This window comes from Camelina sativa, chromosome 17, assembly GCF_030686135.1.
Source record: "Camelina sativa cultivar CO46 ecotype springtype chromosome 17, ASM3068613v1".
Taxonomy (NCBI): Eukaryota; Viridiplantae; Streptophyta; class Magnoliopsida; order Brassicales; family Brassicaceae; genus Camelina; species Camelina sativa.
The window spans coordinates 10,674,809-10,696,830 of NC_141896.1; the positions used below are offsets into that span (position 1 = coordinate 10,674,809).

The 22,022-nt window shown below is 30.3% G+C and overlaps 3 protein-coding genes across 4 annotated transcripts; 2 read left to right on the forward strand and 1 right to left on the reverse strand.

Annotated features, from left to right (window-relative positions):
* The first annotated feature begins 7,415 nt into the window (after positions 1 to 7,415).
* On the forward strand, positions 7,416 to 8,125 carry LOC104756669 (10 kDa chaperonin, mitochondrial). Its single transcript, XM_010479292.3, has 3 exons — positions 7,416 to 7,614; positions 7,716 to 7,855; positions 7,946 to 8,125. The coding sequence occupies exons 1-3, from the start codon at positions 7,510 to 7,512 to the stop codon at positions 7,992 to 7,994; spliced, it is 294 nt and encodes a 97-aa protein (XP_010477594.1). The 5' UTR covers positions 7,416 to 7,509; the 3' UTR covers positions 7,995 to 8,125.
* LOC104756670 (uncharacterized) lies at positions 8,091 to 10,059 on the reverse strand. 2 transcript variants are annotated; one of them, XM_010479293.3, is made up of 6 exons: positions 9,888 to 10,059; positions 9,177 to 9,440; positions 9,046 to 9,101; positions 8,871 to 8,949; positions 8,667 to 8,805; positions 8,091 to 8,581 (listed from the first exon to the last, which is right to left on the reverse strand). In XM_010479293.3, the coding sequence occupies exons 2-6, from the start codon at positions 9,341 to 9,343 to the stop codon at positions 8,276 to 8,278; spliced, it is 747 nt and encodes a 248-aa protein (XP_010477595.1). In that variant the 5' UTR covers positions 9,344 to 9,440; positions 9,888 to 10,059; the 3' UTR covers positions 8,091 to 8,275. The 2 variants fall into 2 exon arrangements, with proteins under 2 accessions (XP_010477595.1, XP_010477596.1); XM_010479294.3 differs by having other exon boundaries at positions 9,177 to 9,445; positions 9,888 to 10,046.
* A 10,281-nt stretch (positions 10,060 to 20,340) lies between these two features.
* LOC104756671 (MLP-like protein 31) lies at positions 20,341 to 21,559 on the forward strand. The gene is made up of 2 exons (XM_010479295.3): positions 20,341 to 20,777; positions 20,855 to 21,559. Exons 1-2 carry the CDS (start codon positions 20,570 to 20,572, stop codon positions 21,130 to 21,132), a joined length of 486 nt encoding a protein of 161 aa, XP_010477597.1. The 5' UTR covers positions 20,341 to 20,569; the 3' UTR covers positions 21,133 to 21,559.
* Positions 21,560 to 22,022: the final 463 nt, after the last annotated feature.

Consider the following 22,022-nt stretch of genomic DNA (forward strand, 5'->3'; position numbering starts at 1 on the left):
AGTGGTCGTATTTAATAATAATATATAGAGAGGAATAAGGAGATCATCTTGTATAGTGTAATCGATAAAGATATTTTTAATGGTCACAAATTACCCCAAACTAGATACGGACCCGCACGTACGTGCGGGGATATTTTCACAAATTTTTTTTTATTTCTAAAAGAATTTGTTATATTGTTGTTAATTACAAATTTGTTTTGTGGGTTTGTTGAGAGTTTTTTTTGTAAAAATATTGTATTACAAATATTATGCATAGTTGTAAAATAAAAAAAAATAGTATGCATAGTTGTAAAATAGCTTCCGGGGATAAATTTTTGGATCAATTTTAACATAAAGTTTTTCTTAGTCCTTCATACATATTACAATTACGTTTGGCAAAGCTAATGGTTGTTGTAAGTCTTCTAGATTCGGACCCGCACATACGTGCGGAATTGATTTCAAAAACTAAGTTTACTATCCTGTATGCATTATATTATATACATGTGAGATAATACTTGTAAACATATTTTTTAGGAATCAACATTCATAATCCAAACTTGTACCTGTTTAGTAATAGATTTGTTTTTAGTTCAGTTTATACAAACAGAATAATTAAATTCGTTTTTGTTATAAGTAAACGACAAAAAAATAAGAGAAAGGTGGTATGTCTATTTTGAGATTTCAGATTCGTCTCATCCCATATATATCATGTTTTCTCATTCATAACTATAGTTTAAATAATAATTTAAAATATTATATTTTATTCCAAAAGATTAAAAAATAACTAAAAGATTTGGTATAACATTTATAACCCGAACGTATATCAGTTGGGCATTTGGTACAAATTATTTCATATCTATTACAAATTATTATAAGATTTTAATACTATAGATTAGATAATATATACCTGAAAATTTATAGATTATATTTACTTATTTGGTTTATCATTGTAAGCTCGCAAGTAACCTGAAAAGCTGCAGGTTCACTGGAAAATTAAATAAATCTCGTCCTGTTTTCTTTCTCCCAAAATTTTATTTCGAATTTTAGTTGTCCAACCTTAATTAGTGATGTAAGTATGCATGCTTTGAATTAATTTTGTGCCAAATAGGTAATATAAAAATGAGTTTGGAAAAAGAAAAAAGCATAATTTAGAGTTTTTTTTTAAGAACAATTCTTCTAAATATTTTAGTAATTTATATTACTGAAATTACTGTTGGGTTTTAAACGGCCCAAGGAAAAAAAATTCTGTCAAGAACTTTACTTTTTTTTTTCCGTCAAAGACGCATGCGGTTCTTCATCCTTCCTCTATCAGTCAAAGCAAGGCTCATCAGTCATCAACGTTAGTCAGGTTCTTACAATTTTATTATTCTCTTGTTTTGTGTATGTTATTAAAGTTTTGAATCAAAGTGTGTTTTTAATTGTTTAGTTTTCTGTAAATTGTTTGTCCAACAAAAAAAAAGAAAAAAAAAGTTTTCTGTAAATTGTTCTCAAACTATAACTATGAGAAACTGAATGACTCAGTGACTTCAACATCTTAATTTTTATTGTTTTCGCAGAATATCATTGTCACCATCACAACTCTTATTTTCTACGATTATTGATCTAGAATACCAAGTCTAGTAAATGATTAAAATTAAATATAAACTTTTTCTTGTAAATCCGATTATGGGTTCTAGGCATAATATTAAAGTGATGCTCGATTTTGTTAAAACTATTCTGATAATAGATGATTTGAATGACCTTTCTAATACACTTTTTTTTTGCCGTCAAATATACTCTCTTACATTGGAAAGAAAGACAAAATCAGTTTCTTTTTTGTCATGTTAATAAGTTAGACAAAAAGCTAAGCAATATGGATCTAGGCAAGAGAAACATATGCAAGCACCTACCATTCCATAGAAATAAGAGGTTAGTAATTTAATCCTCGTAACTTCTCATTTGAAAACTAATCAAATAGATTTGAATTAATACTAAATAAACTTAGACAAAGTAATTTTTGAAAATATAACTCCTACATGTAAACCTTGTGAACCTTATAGTTATATGTACACTGTAGATAGTATCCTTTTTAACATAGAGAATTGATTGAAAATAGCTTCCAAGTTCCAACTATGATCATGATAGCATGCATCTGCCATTGCCTCTTAAATCTGTAATCAAAGAGAAACTTGCAAATCAGAAACATAATTCTTCTCAATTATTTTCCAATCGAGTTTAATCACAAATCTCTCTAATTCTTTGACATTTTTTTCTTCACTCGATCCTAAAATTGAGAAGTTGTGAACAGACATATAGAAGATTAAAACAAAAAATATTTAAAATAAATTTTGTTTCATCTATTATGCTGTTTTTTTTAACTTAGTTTTCTTACACATAAATGATGTATTCTCACATCATCATCATCGAGTATCATCTTCAAGGTTTCTTCTAAGAAAGTTGTATATTGCCTCAAACTGGGTACAATCTTCACTTGTATATTCCAAATCATTGTTTGCAGCCATTTTTTTTGTTTTTTTTTTGGAAAAATTTGTAATTTTAGATGGTTTGCAGTATTCGAGATGAGTTACACCTTCATTACGTCTACTGTATTTATAGTTGTAGGGTATGTTTAAAAAATTATTTTCTAGTATTTAAGATTTAATCATATCGTCTATAATTATAATTGGTAAGTTGCTAAAATTTTATATATAAGAATATTTCGAAATCGTTTAGAATATGGTAATTATCCGAAATTTATGTGTAAATTGTCAAAGATGATATTTTATTAAAGGAATAATTTTTTTAAGGAAAGATATTATAATATTGTAATCTCCTAATCGTAACAATATAATTTGAATTGTTATATGTTACATTAAAGGTTGACATGCTAAATACGTGGGTAGATTTGTGGGAAGATTTGTTTAACTTTAGGAAATATACACTTTAATATTGTGCAATCATATTGTTTGGCTACAATTTTTATTTGTTCTCTTTAAGTTCATCTACACTAAAATATCAATTAATACCTGTTTGGCTCTGATTTTTTGGCTAACCGTAATCCATTTAATATATGTTTGGCATTTCATGTAATAATTTTTTAATCTATGTTACTTATTAAAAATGCTTCCCTTTTAATAGTATAGATTTAACACTCTTCTCAGAAATTAAGTTTTAAGGTCTAAATGTTCTGAATTTTCAAACTATAGATGCATTTATTATAAAAATGTTATTTGGTGAATAAAATGTTACATTCATGCAAAAAAAAAGATAAAAAGAACACTCCAACTGTAAAAATCAGGGTTCACATTGTAATATGGGAATAAATTAAAGAAGCCGAAAATGAAAAATTATCATGGTGTTGCTTTACCGCGTGTGAACCTAAGACTATCCTCATTAGTGTGATCCTTAGTTGTTTTTTAAGGTAATTTTTAATAATAAAAAGGGAAGAAGAAACTTTGTTAAAAGAAAAGGAAAATTTTGTTGATTATTGGTAGAACCAAGTTAAAGTGTTTCTTAGTAATAAATATAATAAAATAATAATTAATAACTTAAAATATTCAAAATTATTTTATATATCATAGAAACATATTTTAATAATAAAAACATAAAATAACATACAACATTTAAAATTAAAACATAAAATGTTTTTAAAAAATGTCGTCTGCTTCACCGGAACCAAATCGACGACGAATCCATTAAGAATCAGATGTGAGAATCAATTGGAAGAAAAGAAAGAAGTAACAAGACGATTTTGTGGAGAAAGAGATAGAAGAGAAAACTCGAAAATGAAATAGAAAGGCCAAAAAAAAATTTACCCCATTAATTTCATTTCACCTTTCAACCCATTGATATTGCGCCACCTATCCTTAAGAAATGTTTCTTGTGATCCTAAAATAAGAAACGTTTCTTACAGTTCTTACATTTTGTTTCATTAATAATTAATTTCTCTAACTAAGAAATTTTCTAAGAAACAACTAAGAACCACCAATGAGGATAGTCTAATGAATCGCGTGTACACAAATACTTGTTGAATGACAACACTCAAAGGACGTAAAAACCACCTTAGAAACCGGACCGCATTGTTGGATCCATTCAAGATCTTAGTCAAAATTTGAGATTTCAGAATTATTTACCATTGGAAGAAACTCCAACACACTAGCAACCAAAATACTAAATTTGGCTTTTAAATAGATTCCCACAAACTAAAAATGTATTTCTGTCGAAAATTAAATAAAAGGATTTGGTTCGACCTTTAAACATAGTTTTTGTTACTTTTTTTGTCCTTGTGAGAAAAGTGAATTTTTGAATTGTGGTCGATGGACTCGTTACTTGAACCACAAAATATCATTTCTCGAAAATTGCGCTGAGTATTAGTACTGTAATATTCAAGATTCCCTCAGAAAAACTTTATAACCATAATAGTAGATTGATGATAGTTATGAAGCTAAAGCGGGTCTCACTTCCATTTGTGGAGAATTGCCAATATCGTACTTATCCCGTCATTGTCTTTCTTATTGACTAGTATTACTTTTCTTTTTGCCATCTACCACATTATTATCTTCACGAAAAACATGCTTAATCATTTACATATATGAATTATTCCATTCATCTTGTTAATTCTTTTTCTTGGTGAGATGGTGTCAAAGAGTATCCTCTTCTCAAAACAACAAAGGCTTCGAGCTTGTGGTATCAAGCGGGAAGTCATGAGCCTCGCACGTGTTTTCTTATATATCGATGTGGCTGTTGTTGTGTTGTTGCATGTAATGATAAATTGCTGGTTTGGTTGTTAGAGCGAACCTTATCTCTTTTTGTTCTAACAATTTTACAATGAAGATATAAGATTCACCTGATTGTGGCATTGTTAGAGGAGCCTTACCTGTCTCTCTTGATGGTAATTATTGCAATCACAATCCATTATGAGACGTAGACACCGGTTTTGATGTTGACTTGAAAAAATTGTGTGTGTTCATTTCTCTCTTCGTCTTATTCTCCTAAGTATACAATTTCTTTTGAAATTGTGAGTTAGAGAATGAGAGTATTATTGAGTTACCACTAGACTAAATTGAAATTTGCACTTAAAAAATAAGGAATTTAATAGAATTGGAAGTTCATGTTTGTATTGCTTTTTTTCAGGCTCGTCTTTGGCTGCAGCACAAGGAATGTCATTAGGGAAGTTTTAGAGTAAATAAGAGTGCATAAACGCAGCCACACAAAATTTGTCAACCCGCTGTTACTTTGTAGTTTGGGTAGGTTTTCTGGGGCATAGCCAATGATGTTTTGGTCTTTCTCGACTTGCGAGCAAAAGATGATGACAGTGATAATTTGCTTGATATATACACTAAGATAATTAAAATGTAGAACAGCAACTTTGAAGGATAATGAGAAGGTGGATGAAGACAATCAGCTTGGAACTGCAAATGTGTTATTGGATTAATTCTGATTAGCAAATATTTCAAACAAAATTATTTGTGGGGGTGATAATGAAGAAGTCAATGTCCATTTCCTTGCAAGTTGCAAACCATACAATCTGACCGGTGACCCAATCGTCCAATATAAAGGGTCCCTAAAAGTAATAATGCGACTTGAGAAAGTGACAACTGACAAGATCGGTCCTTTAATATTGTGAATTCAACCTTCTTTCAACCCCTATTTTGAAGCCACTTGATTGTACATCAAACAACTTATACGGATTTGTCTTTGATATGTTTTTTGGGGTTTTTCATATTGATGTGATGATGCAATTTTAGTTTTTGTTTGTTAGCATCACGTTCTTATCTTCAAGAATATATATGTAGTTGTGACTCAAAAGAGCTGTATAAGTTTCTATACTGTTTTAGTTATTTTGAATAAGATTTTAGATAGATGGACTTCTTCCAATATGTCCTAACAATTTGTTCTTTTTTCAGTTGCGAAGAATATATTTAGATGCTATATTTTTCATATATTATATCTTCAAACCAATCTACCCACCATCATTAGTTTCATAACCAATAAAAAACCAACATTAAAAATATCCGATCAATCAGTAGGATAATTTACGTATGCACTATACATTAGGATTAAAACATCGTTCATGATTTGAAGCTTCATAAATTAAACATCAATGTGACACAAGTTATTTTATATTTTGTAACAAAAAAATTTATATATAACAACGTGCACATCAAGAAAGAACTTCAAACCCACCAATGGTTGGAACTTGGTCCTTGTCTTATTAGGTTTCATGAAAGTTCTCCTAATTTTCCCCAAAAGAAAAGGTCGGTGCACGATGCAAGGCTTGTAATGTTCTCTTTTTGTTAATGGTGAGATTCGATACGATGTTAGTGTCAAGATCCTCTTTTAGACTCTTGCTTGGATGATAATTGAGGTGAATCTATATGCTATAGTGCCTATCCATTTCTTCATCATTGTCATAAGATCTAAAACCCATACGTAAAATATACTTTAGGGACCTCCAAAAAGACACATTGAGCTTTTGATCGCGTGTTGCTTTGTTATCATCTTTGCCCACTTTAGGGACCTTAGCTCCAAGTGTCAGTTTTATTCTTTTTCCCATATTTTTTTTTCTTTTAAATTATAATTTGCCCACGTTAGGGACATGGACATCCAATACAAAGTTTTTTTTCAATTTTCGTTTAAGCTTTTTTAAGTTTTAAAAATTTTAAGAATGGAAATAAAGTTGATCTACTTTTGGATAAGTCTAACACGGTTTGGATATCATGGTTAAACCCAATTATATTTGAATGATCAATACTCCAATTCGTTGTCAATTCATTTGATTTTAAGCTGACTTAGAGACATCACTATGTTTATAAAGCAATTGTTCCATTCAAGATTGTAAAAGCTCAAACCTATGTGGTCTAAAATGCTTTGCATACGTGCATTGTCTTTCTACAAACCGACTTTTCCGTAGATATAGACATATATAACTTGTCTGTTGAGTACATCTAGGGTTTATATTTTGTATTTTAACGTCTACTTTTTGAAACGAACCCACAACTTTGACTATATTAATTTTTTTTTTGTCGACAAAATATATTAATTAAAGTATCCATTTTTCATTGTAAAACCCAAACGCAGAACTCATGATACTTTTATGGAGACAAAAAAGAAAAACATAAGTAGAAAAGAGTATTTTCGTTAGATTGACAGAAAACTATTGTTCATATACTTTAAATAAAATTATGTGATTTTGTGAAATAACACGTTTATCGGGCGATTTAGTTAACACAAATTATAAATATGTTACCACTAATTGAACAACCTCTTTCAGTACGATTGACTAATGAAAAATGTAAAACTAATCCATGCATGTACCACCATACTTTTTCAAAATTCAGAAGGGAGATTTTGCTCTAATCGTCTATGATTTTTTTTTAAAAAAAATACTTAATGGGCCTGGGCTACGTAAAGCCCAAGTAACCATAAAAAACATCTCTTCTTAAACCCTAGACCCTAGAACATTCTTTTACCAGCTACATCTAGCGGAACTCGAGCAGAGCATTTTGATCCATCCAATCACCGTCGTCTTCATCGTAGAATCAGAGAGAAATGGCGAAGCGTTTGATCCCGACACTTAACCGTGTATTGGTGGAGAAGATTCTTCCACCGTCTAAGACTGTCTCCGGCATTCTCTTACCGGAGAAATCAGCTCAGGTAAAGAAAGGGGTTTCTTGAAAGCTCTTCATCTCTTTTACTCTGTTTCTTTCAATTAGGCGAACCATAATAATTTTGTTCTGGATTTGAATCAAACGCAGTTGAATTCGGGGAAGGTGATAGCAGTTGGTCCTGGAGCTAGAGACAGAACTGGGAATCTGATTCCTGTTTCGGTTAAGGAAGGAGACAATGTCCTTTTGCCTGAGTTTGGTGGTACTCAAGTTAAGCTTGGAGAGAAAGAGTATGCTCTTAACCTGTTCGATGTAATTCCTCTGAGAATAAAGTTTATCATTTACAATTTTGACTCATTTCATCTGTCTCTTCCCTGCAGGTTCCTATTGTATAGGGATGAAGATATCATGGCTACACTTCACGATTGATGTGTTGAAGAAATAGAGTTTGGTTATTGCTCTTTCATTTTGTTGTCTGCCATTGTTATGAGTTTGTGATTGTTCTTTACTACTGTTGGCAACAAGTTCTTATAATTCCAATAATCTATTATGATTGAGAATGTCTTAGATTTTGCTTTCTTAACGAAATGAAGATGATCTACTTCTTACATAGATATTACTAGTCTAGAATGCTTCCTTCTTAGTTATGTCGGCTGATTAGGAGAAACAGAGAAACCATTGGTTTATCTGTCCCAAGAATAGAGAAACCATTACTCAAGTAGTTTATTGCATGTTCCAACACCAATGGCTGCAGCGAGGTGCCAACCAGCGTGAAGGAAAGGTGTCTCAGGGAAGAAATCATCAGCTATGAACAGAGCACCTCCTAGCAATGAAGACATCTTGTGTACGTTATGAGCTGTTTTGAGATCTGGATCTTTTAAGCTTCTTTTGGCAAACGCGACCTCCATCATTCCGGTGTGAACTGCAGAGACCATGAGAGGCTGAAACGGTAGAACTAAAGCTGATGCAGCCATTAGAAACTTTGGGTTCTCATTCCTTAGAGCCCTTGAGAGACACTGTACAAACCACAATCGAATCAAATTGGTTTAAATTGGTTGAAGAAGAATTTAGAGTTAAGTTTACAAAAAGACTGGAACTTACTATTGTTGTTGTGGCTATCATTGTGTAATCTACCCATCTCAGGTACTTCCTCAACTTCCCTCTAGAGGCATGGTACAGACTCGATGCTATTCCAACTCCAATTAGGGAGTTTGCGTACATCTTTGTGTTCAAATTCTTCCTGCATTGCATAGTTCTTAGTCTTGTAAGAGAAACTCCACCTAGATAGATTTTGGCAAAGTTTACCTTGGTGTCTGCATTCCGAGGAATATGAAAGGAAGTGAAGTAGCCACATTAGCAGCTGTTTCCAAGACACTCTGGTCACCTGTCATATGTTTTGTTTGCATAATAATAGACTGATTAAACCGTCTTAAGATTAGAGAGGATAAAATAGCCCAAAACAACGCAGAATGATTCATACCGCGAATGCTGCAACAGATTGGCCTTAAGCATGGAGGTCTTTGTTGCCAAAAACGTCTGTAGAAGGGAAACAAAGTCAATTACTGGGGAAACTGAGAATATGTCACAGCCTAATATGTTTAAGTAACATACTCGATGGACAGTTTCTGATTTGAATCCATGACAGAGGATTTGCTGTTAGTCTGAAAGTCACCAGCTTGAGTTGTCTTCTCAAATGAGAAGGGAGAATGAGACACGACATGAACCCCATGGATACCCTCAAGGGCATTGCTTGACTTTGATACATTTTGCAGGCTCATGGAAGCTTCCTAACGCCGTCCTTGAGGATGTAGTGTGTCTTGTAATCAAAATCTCTTATACGCCAGCAGAGCAAACTACTTGCTCGCCTTGCTTGTTCTGTTCTGATTACAAAACAAAAAAAATATTTATAAACTTATCCTTAATAATTGGTTATCCATGTTTCGCCAGAGAGAAATTGTTATAAGTCAATACATAAAACTTTTTTATTGCTCAATACTCAAATGACCAGAATTGTATCTTCGTTTTCTTTTCCGTACTCTTGGTTCAATTTCAGAAAATGCAGAAACAAAACGATCCAAGATTGACTGAGACTGATGAATACATATTATAATAAACTGACGAAGCATATAACGTTTTGAACAAAGTCAACGGCAAAGCTAAGAAGAAGCAACATGAATTAATGGATACATATTATAACCCACGACACGAAGCATATAACGTTAACATAGTTATTACAGGAAATGATTACATAGAAACATACAAAACTATAAACACAGTTCGAGCAAAGAGAGATAGATGGAGAGAGAGAGAGAGAGATTGAACCTGGAGGAATGGTCGTAAAAACTCGAGAAGAATTGTTGAAGAAGTAAAATGTTATAAAGAGAGAGAGAGAGGGAGAGAAGGAAGCGACTTGAAGCAGCAGAGAGAATCAGAGTAAGAGAGATGCGAATGACTCACGAATCTTCTGCCTCAACTTCTCTTACTCCCAAGGCATATTCTCATCATCAACAATATTCTAGTTATAGTTACCCGGTCCGGTTTGATCCGAACTATCTCGCGTTATGCATGCTTACAAATTTGGGCCAAATATGGGTCAAGCCCAACGTATAATGTATTGTTTACGTCAAAAGTCAAAGACCACGTGTCTTGAATATCAAGAAAACTGATGTACGTAAGACGAAGAAACCACCTTATCTTTATTGTTTCCACCAATCTTCTCCTGATCTCCTCTCTTCTTTTGGTTATTTTATTTTAGTTCGTTACGGTAAAGATAAGTCATATAACCCCCAAGCTGGAATATCTGATAGATCAAAGAATCGTCGAGTCATGGGTGGTGTTGAGACTCTCGAACGGCCGATAGATTCTTCGAAACCTTCAAAAAGAAAGAAGGAAATTTCACCGACAAGATAGAGGCAGTTTCTGTTCTTCGTGACGATACCACTTCCAACTCCTCTATTCAGATCTGTAATTTTCTCGTAGGTATGTAATACTATTAAAACTCATTGACTTTTTTCGGATTCTTTCTTTTCGTAGGTCTTGAATTCATTTCATCGATTTTTACATTTGGAATATTATTATAGATGGTAAGATGGAGCATATAAAAGAGAAGATAGAGGTAGAGAACAAGTCAGTTTCTTTCTTAGCTCTTGAAGGAGACGTGTTGAAGCAATACAAGAGCTATAGGATAAGACTTGACGTTGTTCCTAAAGATGATCGAGTTTGTATTGCCAAGTGGACCTGGGAGTACGAGAAGCTAAACGAAGACGTTCGTCCTCCTACCAGATACACTGCGTTCGTTGCAGAATACACGCGCGACCTCGAGACAAGGTTGTTGTCTGAATCGTGAACAGATCATCAATGTCTCCGAGTTAATTGGCTTGTTAAGTAAACTAAATCTTGTTAAGCAAAAATAAAATAAAATACACAACAAGAGTCCATATAGTTCCCCTGTTTGGTCCATCTTGGGACTTGCTCACAGTTCTTCAAAATGTACTACTCCCTCCGTTCTAGTTTAACTGTAGTTTAAGGTTTTTGCACACAGATTAAGGAAACTATTAAATTTTATGTTTTGCCCTTCATTAATATATTTTATAATTTTTTCATTGGTTGAAACTTTAAAACAGCAGGGATAAGATTGAAATATTCATCAAACATATGCATTGAAAATCTAAAACTACAACTAATATGAAACAAAAATTAAATCTTAGAACGACAACTAAATTAGAATGGAGGGAGTATCTTTCTTTTGTTGTAGTTATTATCTTGTCCTATAACATCCACAAGCTTACATATTACAACGGCGATAAATGGTTTCCATCGATATGATAATAAAATGTCTTGAAAAATACTTAGGTTCATCCCTTGTTCCTTTTATTCACTTTTAACTAAAGAAAGTTAAATATTAGTTTGGTTTCAAATTTACAGTTAAACGAGGTTATATATTGGTTTGGATTCATAATGAAAATTATGGTTTAAATTTTACAATTAGAACGACATTATGTATTGGTTTGGGTTTCCAAATAAGGTGATTAAAGGTTTAGATTTTTATTTTACAATTAGAACATAATTATATGTCGGTTTGGGTTTATAGTGGTTAGAGTTTAGATTTTACAATTATAATAAAATTATATGTCGGCTTGGTTCACAAATGAGGTGGTTATGGTTTAGATTTTACAATTTGAACAAAATTATATATCAGTTTGGGTTTACAAATGATATGGTTAAAGTTTAAATTTTACAATTAAACGAAATAATATGTCGGCTTGGTTTATTAAAACACGGTTTGGGTTCTTAATTTTACAATCATGTATATAGATTTTGTTTCCTTATTTTATATGGAGGTGAACCCAAGTATTGTCCAAATATATTGCATTAACTAATATAAAATGTTGTACTCATACTCAAATGTTCACAAAATTGTAAAAGACAAGAAAATATATGGTAGTTGTTGTTTGGAAATCAAGATCAAGCAATTTTTCCACCTTTTAAAACATGTATGTTGTATTGTTCTCTATATTTTGTTTATAGATTAGTAATTTGAAATAAACTCATATATGTAAGCTAATCTATATAATTTTTTTTTTCAGGTGAATTCATCGATGATCATAATTGTGGATCATCCAAGAATTGAATATAATGAAAAATTATATTGTTAACCCAATTCCTTAATTTTTTAAAATAGTATTGATAATAACGTTTTTTCTAATGGTTTTATTTGTAAAACAATTATGGTGGATTCTATTTATTCATGAAAAAATTATAGTAATTTTCTAAAAATTTGAATTTTCTTCTATTTGCAAATATATCATGTGCGAGAATTGGGAGTCTAGATTGGGGTGTTTTAGTTTCATACAAAGTTGTTTATACATTTTTCATAAAGACAAGAAAATAGTAGAACTTTTCAAATACATTACTACTAGGTACTAACCCGCGGAAAACCGCGAGTTGAACTTTTTTTAATAAAAATTTGTGATAATTTATTTAATTATTATGTTATTTATAATAGTTTGTGATTAAAAAAATTGATTTACTTATATTCTAATTTTTGTATTTTAAAAATGTTTATTGAAAACCTGTCAATAAAACATTTGCATGTAATAAATAAAATTGTTTAAACCTTTGTCAACTAAACACAATCTTTACTAATATGTAAAAAAAAGCAACATTCATTGTTTTTGTCTGTGGCTTCTTTTTCTTGTCTGTAATAATTTTAGTCTGTTGTGGATTATTTTTGATAAAATTTGTAGCTGTATATTTTATTCGATTTAGTTTTTAAAATCTTACCTGTTAATTTTTTTTAAGTATGAATTAGTTTTGATTCTAATAGATTTTTTTTTACCTTTTTACAATTTATTTTATTTGATGTGTCCTTGATTTTCATTTTTTAATTAATTATATTTATTTAATTAATTAATTAATTTTAATTAAGTTTTTTTATTGGCAATTGAATGTAATTTTTACGTATTTTAAGGTTAGTTTCATAATTGTATTTCCCAATTAATATAGTAGGATAAAATTTGTAGTTGTAGATTTTATTTGATTAGATTTTTAAAATCTTAGCTGTTATTTTTTTTTAAAATACAGATTAGTTTTGATTCTAATAGATTTTTTTTTTACTTTTCTACAATTTATTTTATTTAATGTGTCCACTATTTTCGTTTTTTAATTAATTATATTAAATTAATTAATTTTAATTAAGTTTTTCTAATGGCAATTGAATGTAATTTTTTACACATTTAAGGTTAGTTTCATATTTGTACTTCCCAATTAATATAGTAGGATATATTTATTTATGGGCTAACTTTGTTTATTTTTATTCTGTCCTAATTTAATAATACATATATTTATGTGCATTGTTGATGAATAAATTTATATAGAGTTTATGTTTCTCAAGCTAAATCTAAGTTCCATGAAGTCCATTGAATTTCCTAAAAGGAAAAATTGGAGAAAAAAAAAAAAGTGTTTCCCTTTTAACTCTGTTTGGATAAGACACATTTCTCAATTTAGATTGTATGTGCATTATTCTTCTCGTTTTTTTTTTTTTTCCCACCGTCAGTTCAGGTTCTTCTTATTCTTCCTGTGGTATTCGTTCAGGACCATATAGGCTATTGAATTTCCTTGTTTTAAAATGATCGTCATAATATTTACACACTCTATATTAGTATATTTTACATGCAAAAATTTCCTAGAATATTTTTATTTTGTTTTTTTCAATCATTTTATTGTTGTATATTATTAATTATTAATTAGTGGAATTACTCATACAGTGTTTTTCTTAGAGTTATAAATACACCACCACACCACAAGTTTCCAAAATTGATAAATAGTAGCGCTGTGATATGGGAATGGGACTATATATAGGAGAAGTTATTAATCTGCGGATTCTACATGCACACGGCCTCAAGATAGCATACCAATGTTTTCAAAACCGGATCGGACCGGCGGTCGAACCACGTTAACCCGCGAACCGGCAACATGTTCGGGTTGGGTTAATATCAAAACTCAAAAGAAATTGAACCGGTAAAAAACTATATCAACCCGCTAAAAAACCAAAAACTGGTGAACCATTAAACCGGATAAAACCGGGTTCTACTTTTTTTTTGAAAAAATAAGTGCAATTAATTTAATTAATTACCTTTTCTAGTTTTCTTCTTAGCAAATTAGCAATAGTAGGGTTTCTTAGAGAATGAAGATTAAATGTTCTACACTCTTATTCTCTTATTGTTTGAATTTCTAAAATATTTTTTTAGTACTGGTTACACTTTGAGTTTATTACTTTTTAAGGTTTTTTAAAAACATTATGATTATTGAAGTATTTTATTTGGTATATCCAATTATATCATAGTTATAATCATTGAAAAAAATAGAAAACCTATTCATACTTATTATTTATAAAAGTATCATCAAATCAATTGAACCCGGTCGAACCATGTTGACTCATGACCCATAAGCTTTCCCGGTTCAGTTACCGGTCCGGTTTTAAAAACATTGTAGCATACCTTGTCATAATCATGATATCGGTCTTATAAATGGGTCTAGTTTTGTCTTTGGTAGATAGAAATGGTCAATAATATAGCAATCATGAAATACGCCATTTTTGGTGGAGACACATTATTGAATCGATTCCCACAACTGAGTACTACATGAATTCTATAGCTTTTATCAGCTACTTGGTCTGATTCCTTACTATCCGTAAGGGACCATATATATTCCAACATTCCGCAACCAACCCTGTCGTTTTAGAATGACTCCTGCAACTTAAATTTTATTAAAAAATCATAGATTTACTAGTTGCAGTACTCCTTCTATATTAAAATATTTTTTAAAATATATTTTAATCTTGTTATGTAACATATAAATTTGAAATTGTACATGCAAACAGTTTTTCCTGGTTGTATTTTAATACAATTTTTTACAATAATATTTGAAAAACCACTAAAGTAGTAATATGTATGTGCTAAGCGTAAATCTTATATAATATCAGAAGGTTTTTCTCAACTTTTGCTAAAGAGATGACACTTGGCTTCATATATTTCTGACATCTGTATTTTTTTGTTTGGGTCTAACTAAATTATATCTAATTAATTACAGGCCCATAAAACTAAAAAAAAAAAAATCATCTATTTTTTCTTCCTCCCTTTTTTAGTCAGAAATATATACAGCCTCCAAAAATTTAAAGCCACCTTATATCAGTCTGTGGTTGGTTTTATCTCGGAACTATACCAACATTAAATTAAATTTATAGGTTTGAATTCTTGGTTTAATTTCTGTGTTTGAATCTTATATAATTTTCACGGGCACAAACGAAATTAAATTTAAGTAAGATGGTGGGTAGGTATTATTTAAGTAAATTAGTTTCAATTTTTTAAAAATTGTTTATATAAAATTAAAATTTTGAGCTTACTTTCAGGAAAATTACGTAAGATTGTGAGATGGTTTTGATCTAATTCTATAATTATTTTGTTCGATTCACACTTATATTTCAAACGCCATGGTATTTTTGAATTACATAAAATTTATAAGTTTTCATATTAGAAATTTCAGAATAAATTATGAATATTATCAGCTATGTTTTGATTTGAAATAATACCATCATTTTATGCATTGCCTCATACCCACTATTTTCCTTAATTTTCATTTTTGTTTATATTACTTCTCATTTTAAACTTATTATTTTGAAACACTTACGGATTTATGATCATTAATATTTGATTTCAATCCTTTCTCCTTCTTAAAGGCTCAAATATTCTATAAAGTTTAGTTTTCTAAAAACAACCTATTACCATACAAACACATCCTGTTTCATACTATTGTGAAAACTAAAACATTTACTTTCTATTATATCCTCGATTCAATCTCCAACGAACAACAAAACACCGGTAACAATAGTATCGTTGTTCTGATCATTCATTTTCGGGAAGTTCCTACTTTAGAAGAAATATTATCTTATTAAGTCTTGAATATCTTTTCCAAATAAGATGAGAAGGTTTTTCTCAACTTTTGCTAAGGAGATGACACTTGGCTTCATATATTTCTGACACCTGTATTTTTTTGTTTGGGCCTAATTAAATTATATCTAATTAATTACAGGCCCATAAAACTAAAAAAAAAAATCATCTATTTTTTCTTCCTCCCTTCTTTAGTCAGAAATATATGCAGCCTCCAAAAATTTAAAGCCACCTTATATCAGTCTGTGGTTGGTTTCATCTCGGAACTATACCAACATTAAATTAAATTTATAGGTTTGAATTCTTGGTTTAATTTCTGTGTTTGAATCTTATATAATTTTCACGGGCACAAACGAAATTAAATTTAAGTAAGATGGTGGGTAGGTATTATTTAAGTAAATTAGTTTCAATTTTTTAAAAATTGTTTATATAAAATTAAAATTTTGAGCTTACTTTCAGGAAAATTACGTAAGATTGTGAGATGGTTTTGATCTAATTCTATAATTATTTTGTTCGATTCACACTTATATTTCAAACGCCATGGTATTTTTGAATTACATAAAATTTATAAGTTTTCATATTAGAAATTTCAGAATAAATTATGAATATTATCAGCTATGTTTTGATTTGAAATAATACCATCATTTTATGCATTGCCTCATACCCACTATTTTCCTTAATTTTCATTTTTGTTTATATTACTTCTCATTTTAAACTTATTATTTTGAAACACTTACGGATTTATGATCATTAATATTTGATTTCAATCCTTTCTCCTTCTTAAAGGCTCAAATATCTATAAAGTTTAGTTTTCTAAAAACAACCTATTACCATACAAACACATCCTCTTTCATACTATTGTGAAAACTAAAACATTTACTTTCTATTATATCCTCGATTCAATCTCCAACGAACAACAAAACACCGGTAACAATAGTATCGTTGTTCTGATCATTCATTTTCGGGAAGTTCCTAACTTTAGAAGAAATATTATCTTACTAAGTCTTGAATATCTTTTCCAAAAATGTAAATTATTTTTACTTTTGTTCATCTTTTGATGATTTATACAATCTTTTTGAAATATTTATAAAAGAAAATAAATAATTTCATGAGTATTTGATTTTAAAAGAATTTTAATATATAATGATGTTGGGCGTCAGATTCTTAGAGCAAGAGTTGAAAGAAACTTTACAACTGTCAGGTTTATTATTATATCATCTAATAATAAAGTAAAATGCTTTCCAAAAGATTGTCATTTGATGCTTTTTTCTTTCACATGTGTCATTTTGTTTCTTTTAATTTTTAGTGTAACAAGAATTTACATAATAAAATTTTCGCTTAACAAATAATTTGATGATTAAATAGTTTAAGGATATAAGATTATAATATATATATATATATATATATTTGGGTTGTATAGGATAATGTCAAGTAATTATTGGCTGTTTTATTTCCACACTTTAATATATATAAATAATTCACATGATCTTGATATTACATTATTTTATTTCATTTTCAATCCATTTAAATTAAACTAAAGTATATTTTAATATATAATATCTAAATAACTAAATGAGAATTGAATTTAATTTTTTGATAAAGAGATAACTGTATATATTTCTGTTTAAACAGAGAAGTGAATATATATTTAAATTCATGACTTGATTAGCTAAGATGTCCGTTCATAGATCTATATTAATAATATACAACTCTTGAATATATACTTAAAAAAATGGACAGTTTTATAAACCTGACACATTTTTTATTAACTTTTCTATTCTGTCTCATCAATCCCATATGTTGTACTAGAGGGGGTTATTGGTTCTATTATTTTAATAGATTTGGAAATCCAAACAAAAATCATGTGTTATTCAATCATTGATTTTAAAATACTTATCAAAATTATGTGTTATTGGTTCTATGATTTACAAATACTTGTTAAAATCTCATGTTATTCATTCAATGATTTGTTTTTGGATTTCCAAATCCACATTATGTTTTAAATGGATTTGCATGGATTTGAAAGTGTAAAATAGAAGGATTCAAATTCAAGGATAAAACATGTTATTTCAAAATCCATGTGTTTTGATTTTAAGAATTTATAATTCCATATTGATTTAGAAATCACCTCTCCAATAACAGCTCCTAATTTACTCTCATTTTTGTAACTTTCCTAATTTTTATAGTAATGCAATGAATGATTAATAATAGTATTTAGAAATATTACATATATATGAAAATATATTAATATGTAATGATTGCAAATCCATAACTCCCGCAAAGTTTACGTGACTCCTATAACAATGAAATGCTCCCTCTGTTTTAATTTAGTTGTAATTTTAGGTTTTCAGTGAAAATATTTGGTGAATATTCCAGTTTTCTCTCTGCTGTTTTAAAGTTTTGACCAATGAAATATTTATAAAATATATTAATAAAGGGTAAAACAGACAATTTAATAATTATTTTTTAATTTGTGTGAGAAAACCTTAAACGACAAGTAAAAAACTGGAGAAAGTATAAATTTTCCATATGTTCTTAACTACAATTTCTCTTATAAATAGAATGATAGACATTTTACTAACCCTCATATCTCAAATCTTACATAATATTTTTATTTAATTTATGTTGTCTTAACTAAAAATCTCCAAAGTTACAAAAAGACGACACAACTATAGGTATTGGCTTTCTTTTGTCTGGCTTAGAGCTGCCTATCTGGGGCCTAAGAGCAATGCCCTGTTTGTTATCACCTCTTCATGCAGAACTAGAGCCTTTATGCTGGGCCATGGAAAGTGCTTTCTCTCTGGGATATGTTGTGGTTCATTTTGTGACAGATTGTTAAGGGATTTGAACTGTCATAGATGAGTTAAAAGACTGGCCAGCGTTTGCTTCGGAATTAGATTATTTACAGTCTTAATTTTCTATGTTTTCTATTGAATGTATACCTAAATTGATCAATGCCCGTAGCGACCGTCTTGCAAAAACGGCTCGAGCACAAGGATCTTTCTTTTCCTATGTAAGTCCGTAAGTTCCGGAATGGTCAGCTCACGAGGCTATTCTATTTGAACCGGCTTCATAAGATATGGTGTTTTTAAGGTAAAAAAATATATTTATGTTGATGATCAAGAAAAAATTACAAAAAAAATATCTAAAAACAGTGTAAACTAAATCCGTGCGTAGCACGGAGTGACTACTAGTATAATAATATATTTTATCCTATAAAGCACAAGTCACTGCACCAATATAATTTTGACATGTCAGCAAAAACATACTATTATTTTTTAAAATGTTAATAAAACAAAATTTTAAGTGATCGTGGTAAAAAATAAAGAAAAAATAATATAGGAACAAAATTTTAAGTGATCGTGAATTTTGAGTGGAAAGAAAGAAAAAAGTGATATTATGTATACAGTAACTGTAAATCAAGTTAACATGAAAAATAATTGGTTTTCAAAAGTGAGATCGTGGTAAAAAATTTTTATATACAAAAAACTGCAAAATAATTGTGGCAGAAACAAAATTTTAAAAAATTTGAGCGAGAAATAGCACATTATGCAACCCTAAAATAAATACAGTTCCTAAACCCCCTACAACCCTAAAATCTCTCCCACTTTCCCCACGATCTTCTCCATGTCTATATGCAACTGTTTCTTTGTACAATCGAGCGTCTATTTATACGTTTTCATCTTCTTTGTGATTTGTTTATTACATTTTTAAAAACCTCACCCTGGGCTCTATTATTATCTTTTCTACAAGCATTCCATCATGTTTGATATATAGTTATATACCATTCTTCTTTCGATGTTGTTTTTTGGTCCACTTTCATTTTCAAATAAAAATGAGATCAGTCTCCTTCAACTTCGAGATCAATTATGGTTGAAGATGATAAAGAGAAGAGAGAGATTGCTGACCGCAATAATGAAGCATGAACAAGGGTAATTCCATTTTTCAAATTTCAACAAAAACTTTGCATATTAATTTTAAGGTGTAGAATTTGTAAATATACAGAGATTTACATATCCGATCCATTCATTTTTGTATTTATTGTTCAACATCGTTTGACTTTCAATAACTGCAATTTTCTTTGTCAGCTATTGATAATTTATGTTGAATATATTTTTGGTATATATTTAAGTTTTACTTTTTCCAATTCATTTGTGTTCTTTTAACTCTTTACTATCAACTTTTGACAACTATTTTGATTTTAGTAACCAGTAATTCAAAAAAAGAAAAGTTATACATATAAAATTAAGGTAATTAGTTTTGTCCCGTACGTAGTACGGACTTAATACTAGTAATTATATAACATGCATCAAAAACCAAACGTACGTAAACGATGAAAAGAAAAACAGTTAGGTATAATAATTCAACATTTTCCAAAAAACATTGGCATATTTTGAAACAATTAAACTCATGAGGGAATAAAGTAAATAATACTCCAATATTCTTGCCTAGTCACAAATTGCTCATCCTTAGTTTCGTCTATAAAAGTGGCTATGAATTTCCAAAGAGACTCACTCATTAAAACTTAGCCAGAGCAGCAACACATCCGTATAAAAAATGGCACAAGCTACGCGTCAGTCTTCTCTGGAAGGGAAGGTTGAGGCAGATGTTTCGATCAAAGCTTCGGCAAAGAAGTTCCACCAAATGCTCGCTGGAAGACCTCAGGATCTTGCGAAAGCCACTCCTGATAGAGTCAAGGGATGTACTTGTCGTGAGGGAGAGTTTGGCAAAGTTGGCAGTGTCATTGTTTGGAACTATGTTCTTGGTAAACACAAACATTTATATATAGCTCTCAAAACAACACAATAGTTTGATTGGTTAACCTTTCGTTTTGGGGTGCAGATGGACAACCAATGGTGGCGAAGGAGAGGATCGAAGCAGTGGATGAGGAGAAGAATCTGTTAGTGCTCAGGGTAATAGATGGAGATATGATGAAAGAGTTCAAGAGCTTCTTGATCACTATCCAGGCAATCCCAAATATAAGAGGACCTGGAAGTGTGGTTAGCTGTCACTTCAAATATGAGAGGATTGAAGAGAAGGTGGCTCATCCAGAGAATCTGCTCGCGTTGTTTGTCAAGACATGCAAAGACATGGACGAACTTCTTTTGTCCGAACTCTAGAGAACTTGTCAGATATCCATCGCTATCTATCTATCTATCTATATATGTTTGTGGGTGTATTGTAAGATGTCTCAATAATGTGATCTCTCTATGAAGAGATATAATCTGCAGGTATTGCAGAGTTTCTGTTACGTGCGTACGTTTGAAGTTGTAAGTAGTTGAAAACTGTAATCTTCGTGTGTTGCTATAAGTTTCGCCTATATATACATGTTATGTTTTAAGAAAAAGAAAAAAGCCGTCAAACTTTGGGTTTATATTAGAGATAACTTGAGGAGCTATCTTGCGAATCAAGTATTGTGCACTACTAAACGTGAAACCCGTAGATTTCGATATATTGTATCATATTTAGTATTTACCTTATGTGTTTAGGATACTTTACATTATGTTAGTGTTAATATTATGTTAAATCGTTTTTTTTTTTTGCAAACTCAATGAACTATCTGTTCTATAATATTTTGACATCGACTAAGAGCCATTTCGATTCTTGGGGCACAAACGTTTTTAACCTCCGCGTTAGTGTTCTTGTGATCAGAATGATGTGAAGTCGTTGAAGATGGTGAATCGATTCCCACAACTATAGACGTACTACAAGAATCATATAGTTGTTATCAACTAGAAGGCCTTAATTCCTTCTCTTGCCTAGGGGACCATTAGAGCATCTCCATCAATGTTCATTAGCAAAGTTGCTTAACAATTAAATTATTATAAACTACTTGCTCGCCTTGCTTGTTCTGTTCTGATTACAAAGCAAAAAAAACATTTATAAACTTACCGTTAATAATTGGTTATCCATGTTTCGCCAGACAGAAATTGTCTACAAGTCAACACCTAAAAATTTGTATTGCTCAATACTCCACGACCAGAATTGTACCTGCGTCTTGATTGAGACT

Bases quoted from the DNA above. Each gene is read 5' to 3' on its own strand.
- LOC104756669 (XM_010479292.3), top strand. From the start codon at position 7,510: ATGGCGAAGCGTTTGATCCCGACACTTAACCGTGTATTGGTGGAGAAG. The intron at 7,615-7,715 runs GTAAAGAAAGGG...AATCAAACGCAG, and splicing joins TACCGGAGAAATCAGCTCAG to TTGAATTCGGGGAAGGTGAT. The intron at 7,856-7,945 runs GTATGCTCTTAA...TCTTCCCTGCAG, and splicing joins GTTAAGCTTGGAGAGAAAGA to GTTCCTATTGTATAGGGATG.
- LOC104756670 (XM_010479293.3), bottom strand. From the start codon at position 9,343: ATGAGCCTGCAAAATGTATCAAAGTCAAGCAATGCCCTTGAGGGTATC. The intron at 8,950-9,045 runs GTATGAATCATT...AACATATGACAG, and splicing joins AATCTGTTGCAGCATTCGCG to GTGACCAGAGTGTCTTGGAA. The intron at 8,582-8,666 runs GTAAGTTCCAGT...TGGTTTGTACAG, and splicing joins TGATAGCCACAACAACAATA to TGTCTCTCAAGGGCTCTAAG.
- LOC104756671 (XM_010479295.3), top strand. From the start codon at position 20,570: ATGGCACAAGCTACGCGTCAGTCTTCTCTGGAAGGGAAGGTTGAGGCA. The intron at 20,778-20,854 runs GTAAACACAAAC...TTTGGGGTGCAG, and splicing joins TGTTTGGAACTATGTTCTTG to ATGGACAACCAATGGTGGCG.